Here is a 7,843-nt window from a genome sequence, read left to right as displayed (position 1 = left end):
AAATTTGTATGAACCATATTTAATCCAATAGTTAGAAATAAATAAAAAATAAAAAAATAAAAATATTTTTTTAGAACAGTACAAGCAAAATTTATTAGATTAAAAAAATAAAAAAAAAAAGAAAAAGAAAAAACACGAGGCCCTAAATAACCACTCTCTCTGCCTCTTTGAAGAAATGGCCACCTTTTCCCTAACGAGCCATTGCGAGCGGGGCACGGGCCCCAGTCGGCCGCTCTCCAACGCGTAACCCAAACGAGTCGAACCAGGTCGTTTCATTGCGTCCCTGCACTTTGCACCAAAGCACCAATCCAGAGAAGAAAATTCAATCCAGTCAATATCTGCCTCGTAGGAAGAACACTTTAGTTTGCCACTAACAGGGGAACAGTACACTATAGCAAGCCTCGACTCATAGGTCTCTTCGCCTCCCGTCCACCCTCGCCGCGGCGGCTGCAACGCGCTTCTCTTCTCCAACGCCGACTCCCAATCCCACTCTCTCAGAAGAATCAGAGAAGAAGAGAATCCAAGTCCTCAAGCAACGATGACCGGTAATCTCTCGAACTACCTCGGTTTTTAATTTATCGATCTTCCCCTCTTCCGACACCTCCTCGGCAACGCCCTTTTGCTACAGACCACGTTCAGGAACAGGAGATGGAAATCGAAGCTCTACAAGCCATCCTTATGGACGACATCGAAGGTTCACCTTCTCATAAACCACGATTTTTTTTAAAATATTGTTCTAATTAACCACCCACCAACAATCTAATTAGGAACAAATATCGTCACACTATTAAATTTTATCACTGTTTCAGATACTTATTGTTATTACTTTTTAAATCCACAGAGATCGATTCCACCGAGAGTGGGCTGAGCACAAACAATCGCTGCTTCCAAATTGTACTGTCGCCACAGGTCAGAATAACCAATCCTTCAACTCGTTTTTATAACCCAGAGATTTCTTCTAGTTAAGTAGTTAATTTTCTTCCCTTAGTTTTTTTCTATCCTTTCCTGAACGAGTATGAATCATGTATTGTTCTTGTATGCTTTCTGACTCCATGTTGTTAGTAGCAAATTATGTAGTACAGAATGTATAGTTATACGATACTTGAGAGTGCTTTTAGAATGGTGTGATCTAGAATAACTGTAGATTTGTGTAGTAGTTAGAATTTGTAGACTTCACTATGAGCAATGGACAATCTGTTGCAAGCCATTAGTCTTAAGTGTTCATTTTCTTGAAAGCTTTCTCATTACTCTATGAATATAAACTTTATTGATTATGTGATCATCAGAGCTGAGGGGCCGTGCTGCATAGCTACTGAATCATGCTTGTTTTCTTCTGTTCTCCTTCATAACAGATTTCCATTTTTTTTCCTTTTTCTTTTTTTATTGATGTATCTGGAAGTACACACGTGGTTTAAATTCTCGAAAGCACATGATAAGTTTTCCATTTTTGGAGGTTCATGGATTGGTGTAAGGTCTAGTGATATTAATTTCAGCTCTCGATCTCTTTTCTTTTACTTGTTGTCAGCCTCCATGTTTTATAGATGCTAATATGTCAACACAAATGCCAATGCTTTTCTTTGCTAAAATTGTAATATTTTTTCTTATTTCATCTTCTATGTGGTCCTTATTCAATTTCTTCTTCAACAGGACGATGATATGGATGAATCAAATTACACTCCAGGTTTGTCATTTCATCTCTATAAGTTTAGGATGATGCCAACAAGAAATATGAGTTAAATTTTCCTTCATATCTAAGTACGTTGGTTCTATCTGGCTATATGATATTGGAAAAACTGGCAGCTTCCAGGTACTTGATAATCTATTCATATTCTGTTAGCTAACATGTAGTTGTCTCTTGCAGTTAAATTGGCTTTGATATTCTCTCATACTGAAAAGTATCCAGATGAACCCCCACTTCTGAATCTTAAAAGGTTAGCTAAAGACTTTTTTTCTTCCTTTTGGATACACATTTGAACATTGGCCTGTTCACTTTGTTTTCCGCTGTTTCTTTACCTGCACAGCATGGTTTTAATGATGTTGTTTTGGTTAGTCTTTTTCTTTCCTTTTTCTCTCCCTTATCTGCTACTTGAAATGCCATTGCTCCCTGCAGCGTACGAGGAATTAAATCTGAGGATCTTTTGGTACTAAAAGAAAAGCTTGAGCAAGAGGTAGACTGTTAAGACATTTCTTCTCCTTTGATTGAAAAATTATATATATACTTCTGCTTTCTTTTGTTTTTTATTTTTCTTTTTCTTTCTTCTCAGCAATTTTCTTTTATACTTGCATTTTGGTGATTCATAGATGATATTGGTGATTTGAACGTGTGATAGAACATATTCTTCTGAAATCAGTGTAAGTGATATCCAGGCTAACACATAGAAACCTACCTGTTGCACTCCTCCAGCTAAGGCATTGCCTCTTGCTTGCAGAATTAGGCTTGTTATGCAATCCTAAGTGTCAATCTTATGAGTTTCTAGGAAAACAACTCTAGCCTATTGTGCATCATGGAAATTATCATCAACAGAAGTATGTTAGTTGATATTGTAAGTAATGTGTAATGCATTTTCATCTCAACGCTCTCTCGCAGACAAACAAGTCCTGATTAGAGTAACATGTTATTCTATTATACCCATGGAATATGCAAACCTGTATGCTATTACCAGCTATTAAAAATTATCAACTGGCTGGATCATGCGAAGTCCAAAGGGAAAAGATAAAAAAAATGTTTTGCACATTGTTCAGCATCATAGTGCCGTATCCTGTGAAAAAAATAAAAGACTTTACTAACAACGGGTGAGCTCAGATCTATAATTTTTTCCTAGATATCTTTGCTAGATTAGCATCCATAGATGTCACCCAATTAGATGGTGCAGGGCTTCTAGATCATGGTACCATCATGACTTCAAATCAATTTAGGATGCAACTCATTACAAGTCTTGGCATATCCTCTACATAACTTTAGTTTTTGGAGTTGCATAGTTCAGAGATAACTTGCAGACTTGTTTTCACTTTGGGAAATTTAACAATGCATACTCAGATATATTTCATCTCTTTTCTTCATTGTTTCATCAAGTGAAATGTTCCACATTTGACATTTATGTTTTCCAGGTGACTGAGAATCTTGGCATGGCAATGATCTATACACTGGCCACATCTGCTAAAGAGTGGTTAAGTGAAAAATTTGGGCATGAGGTCGTGGCCGAGGATTCCGATGAAACTGATACAGCTAAAGATGATGTATGGCTGTTTGTTCTGCCTATGATTTCACTGATTTCTGATGGTGTGTTTTTGAGTTTAAGGTCTGCTTTTGACGTGTGTCTATAGTTTACTATTTTAACTGTAGGATTTGCACTCTAGTTGCTTTTTCTTTTTGTTTGCTGGTGGTGGATTCAGAATCTTGCCCACGCTTACCCATTAATAAAAACTTACTAATTTAAAAAATCAGTTAGTTCAGAAAAAAGGTGGTACATTCCTTCTTCTTTTTTTTTTCTTTTTTTTTCTTTTTTTTTTTGCATTTTATAGTTTTCAAGTAAGCTCTCTTCTTGGGGATTCACACCCCCCCCCCAACCAAATCTTCTTCATCCTTATATGTAGCTTCTGCATTCCAGTTTTACATAGTAAACAAGGAAAAAAAGGGGTTATGGAGTGAGAGTTCATGATTGTTGTTTTCATCAAAGAGATCCTTTGTGACAATGCAATATAAAACAGTTTAATTAATTTGCAGATTGGTAAGAAATGGAATTTCTGACCCACCTCTTCTTGATTGTGTTGTGAGTCAATGATCACAATTGATTCAATGGAACCATTTTTGGGGTGTGTGCTTTAGTATGCTTTTTTTACCTAGACCAGCTTTGAACCCTTATTAGAAGAAAATTGTCTTTATGTGCTTCTTTTACCTTTTTACAGTTTGTTTATTGTATTTCAAAAAAATTTGACCAACCTCTAACTAGTTCCACAGTTCAAAATACAACCATTATATTGCGTATTGTATTTTCTACATCTATTTTAGTGGAACACGTGGAGATCAAACTAAGTGGGCATAGAGTTGTGGATATTGAGTATTATGTGAGCTACAGCTATGACAAGATTGAAGAAGAGGGGTCGAAAAAAGGTTTTGTTCACTGTGAAGGAGGAAGGAGACCCCAGAAACAGATGAATTTTGAATATCTTCTTTTCAGTGATTCTGGCCATAATCAGACTTGATATCATAGGTATTTTCTCAGGTGGACATTATAGAGCTGCACTAAGAAATATGAATGCCACTTAGAAAATATTCTTGAAATGCAGTAAGTTTGCTATGAAAAATTTTAGGCCTGCTAGCTGTATAAATGTTTTCCTGATTATCATAATGATAATGGCAAAATTGTTGATGATCAATACAAGGACCGTTAAATTGAGCTAGAAGTTTTTCACCATGTTGCTGTACCGCTGCCCCTGCGTTTTGAACCAGAAGGACATTACATGAGCCGTGGATGCGTGACATAGGCATTAAATTTCCTAAGTTTGTATTTAAGGTTCAGTTGGACAGAATACACTATAAAATTGATGTGCATCAAATTTGCTCACTTCTTATTCTTGTAAGGTTTCTCTCATTATGGATACTTCTTTTACTGAGATTCATAGCAAGAAATCTAGTGAAGCTGAATAGGAGGTACTGTTTTGGATGTTTTGATGGTTATAGAAGATAGAATCAATCTATCTTTTCAGTAGTTTAGTCATATTATGATGTTCAATCTTAGTGATTTGGAGAACTGAGATGTTATAATGCTACTCAGGCAAATGATTGAGGTTGGCATAAGCAGTCGAGTATAGTGGGGTAAAAACTCTACAAAGTGGAAACTGGAAACAGAAGGCTCGTATGGCATTTACCTGTAGGCCTTTTCTTCCTGATGGTGGAGACTTGTATGTGATGGTGTAAATGGTAAAGGAAATGCATGGGCCCTGTATGCTTCTCTGAACATCCAAAAGTTCACCTGGCTGGCTTCATCTAGTTTATTCCAACCTATTATGGTATTTGCCATGAAAGATTTATGTGGAGCATTGGACAATACCCTCTGCTTTTACACGGCAAAAGATGTGGCTGTGCCTCATCTACTGCTTTCAATAAACTATCAACCCTGCATGTGCAGTGCATGTTTGAGAAAATAGAGGAGTGAGTGAGTGATAACAGTCCATTCTGTTTAGTGGTCAAATCTGAGAGTCCAATGTTTTCGGTAGTTGAATTAGAGAAAGAGATGGAGTCCAATTGGTTTGGGGGTTTTATGAAGGAAATCATTGGGAAAGAAGAGTGTGTTTGGTAGTTAACGGTGAGAAAGCTATGAACATGTATTTTAAGATAAACAGAAGAGATATTCTCGGCATAAAAATTGATAGACAGAATCAAGGGAGAATATTCTCTGCTTTCAAAAATGTCATTTTGTATATGGTGTAGATTCATTAGTTGGCTTTTTGAATGTTGATGTTAATATACAGCTCTCTCCCACCTTAACTTCCATAGAGGTTTGGCTCAGTGGGGTAACATCTGCTTTTCCCACTTGAAGTCTGTTGAATAGTTTGGATAAAGAAAGGGGCCAACTCATATGTAAACATCAGACAAGTTGAGGAAATAATCTGTAGCTTCATTTGGATTAACATCATATTGTTGGCAGGCAGACATTTTTTTTCTTCCTTGGAAAATCATTTATATGACTTTGTAATATCTTTGTTCAGATTTTTAACCTGCATTTTGCTAATTGTCTGGGGCTTCTTCCCTCTCCTTCACTTGTGCCTTCTCTTGATTTTAGTGCAGCATTTCTTTGGCTTCTCAATTTAAGATCCCATGACTGTAATTGCATGGAAATTGCAGTGATGATCTTGTACATGCTGCTACACTGCTTATTCAAAATATTTCAATAATCTCCAGGAGCATGAAAATCCCTCCAAATTAGTTCCTTGTTTTGTCTTAAGAAATGTTTGACCATTCATCTTTGTATTAATATCACCTTCTCTGTAACTACTTCCAGATAATTGTTCCTCATGGAGAACCGGTTACGATAGAAACTTTTCTTGCTTGGAGAGAACAATTTGAAGCTGAATTAGCACTAGAGCGAGCCAAGTAAGCATTACTTATCTATCACTCATTCCAAGCATGACATATATGGATTTTTTTTTTTTTTCAGTTTTTGCTATCAACTGAAGAAATTAGAGTGATAATAATATCATGAGGGCCCTACTACCCTTGAATGTAACAATTGTAAGGCATGTATCTATCTAAAAGAAAAGAAATGCAATCCACTGCACACCTCCCTTTCCAACCAACGTTAAGTCACCAAGTCATGATTGTCATTGGTTTCATTGCGTACGATCCACACTACAAATTTGACATTTTTGGTCCAAAAAATAGTTGAAAATTTTTTCGAGGTAAATGCTATAAATAAATCCCTCTACTGTACAGGCTAATGCCAGATTCTGCACTCACAACTCCCAAGGAGAAGAAGCTTACAGGAAGACAGTGGTTTGAGAGTGGGAGACATGCAGCGGTATCTCTTTACTATGCTTTGCTTTCTCTACATATGAATGAGGTTGTGTATACAGTGTTGATTAATCTTGTATGTGGTTACTTCTTCAATGGTTGCATGATGAAATGGAACGGCCCACACTACACCCTTATAAACAACAAGACTAGTCAAGTTATATTCTTTGTTTCTTTTCAAGTTCAGCATCAATATAACATCGATATCTGGGGGTTTTTTCCCAGAAAGGTGCGGCTGCAGTTGCTGAGGGATCTGAGGAGGAAGATGAGGAGGACATTGACCTTGATGATGATTTTGAAGGTGATCCTTTGTTTTCTGAGTGTCATTCATTTGAGCCACTAAACTTGATGAGACGCTTTTTTAAAAGAATACAGATGTTAAAATTGTCCAGAGTCTGTCATAATAAATTGAGCACAGAAAATTGTTTTTCCTTGTGACATTTGCAGATGATGAAGAAGATATGCTTGAGCATTATTTGGCACAGAGATCTGATAAATCATCAGAGGGATCCAGAAAGTGAAAATTCTAAGTTTCTTACTTCCCTATTGAGCCTGGTATGGTATTTTGATCTATAATTAAGTTCGAATCCTCTCCTTCTGTTTATATTGCCAGGTTCCTTCTACAATTTTGATGGATACATGATATTTCATAATGCTTATGAATTGATGTTTATCTTGTAGCTATGACCCCTGCGTGGACCAGCTTTTCAGATTCTGATCAACCAGGCTGAGCTCAATTATGGTTTGTGGGAATAGGTGGTGTTATGAGGAAATCTTTTGAACTTTGCTACTGAGGCCTAATTGTATCAGTCATTATTGTAACAGCAGCGTCAATCCTCGTGTCCTGGAATGTATTATCTAAACCTCTTTTTTCTTTAATATATTTACATTTTTACTTGCATGTCATACTATGATAGCAACATCCTCTGATATCTTCTAAGTCATTTTGCCGTCGTGCTTGCTTGGAAGGCTGCTTATGGTAAACCTTAGTCCCTTTCCTCTTGAATTGAGATTCATTCTAGCTACTTATGGATGATGCTGCTGGCCAGAGCTGGACATCTACCGGTTTATCCATGTAATCTACTCCATCATATGGCAGTGAAAGCCCGTCTCTGCTTTGCTACTTTTGATTGGATGGGCAACCATTCATAAGTCAATGTTGCTGGCAGGCAGATTGAATCTGGTTCATATTACTGCCCAGATTTGAACAGCTACATCTTTTTGTTTTGCTGACAAAGACAACGTCCTAGCCATAATATTGATCAATGGAGAATTCAAGGGTGAACTAAAGTCAGTACAAGCCAACTCCAACAAAGGAGTGGGACAATCGCT

General features: G+C 36.9%; 1 protein-coding gene across 1 annotated transcript; it reads left to right on the top strand.

Moving 5' to 3' along the window:
• Positions 1 to 348: 348 nt before the first annotated feature.
• Positions 349 to 7,417, top strand: LOC105038015 (uncharacterized). Its single transcript, XM_010913685.2, has 12 exons — positions 349 to 545; positions 629 to 694; positions 842 to 909; positions 1,648 to 1,681; positions 1,862 to 1,931; positions 2,111 to 2,168; positions 3,109 to 3,237; positions 6,003 to 6,094; positions 6,434 to 6,518; positions 6,737 to 6,812; positions 6,959 to 7,066; positions 7,193 to 7,417. The coding sequence occupies exons 1-11, from the start codon at positions 539 to 541 to the stop codon at positions 7,030 to 7,032; spliced, it is 759 nt and encodes a 252-aa protein (XP_010911987.1). The 5' UTR covers positions 349 to 538; the 3' UTR covers positions 7,033 to 7,066; positions 7,193 to 7,417.
• The last annotated feature ends 426 nt before the right edge of the window (positions 7,418 to 7,843 follow it).

The sequence above is a fragment of the Elaeis guineensis genome, chromosome 2, assembly GCF_000442705.2.
Source record: "Elaeis guineensis isolate ETL-2024a chromosome 2, EG11, whole genome shotgun sequence".
In the NCBI taxonomy this organism is placed as follows: Eukaryota; Viridiplantae; Streptophyta; class Magnoliopsida; order Arecales; family Arecaceae; genus Elaeis; species Elaeis guineensis.
This window is presented reverse-complemented; position numbering and strand designations above follow the sequence as displayed.

Bases quoted from the DNA above. Each gene is read 5' to 3' on its own strand.
- LOC105038015 (XM_010913685.2), top strand. The intron at 3,238-6,002 runs GTATGGCTGTTT...AACTACTTCCAG, and splicing joins CTGATACAGCTAAAGATGAT to ATAATTGTTCCTCATGGAGA. The intron at 6,813-6,958 runs GTGATCCTTTGT...TGACATTTGCAG, and splicing joins CCTTGATGATGATTTTGAAG to ATGATGAAGAAGATATGCTT.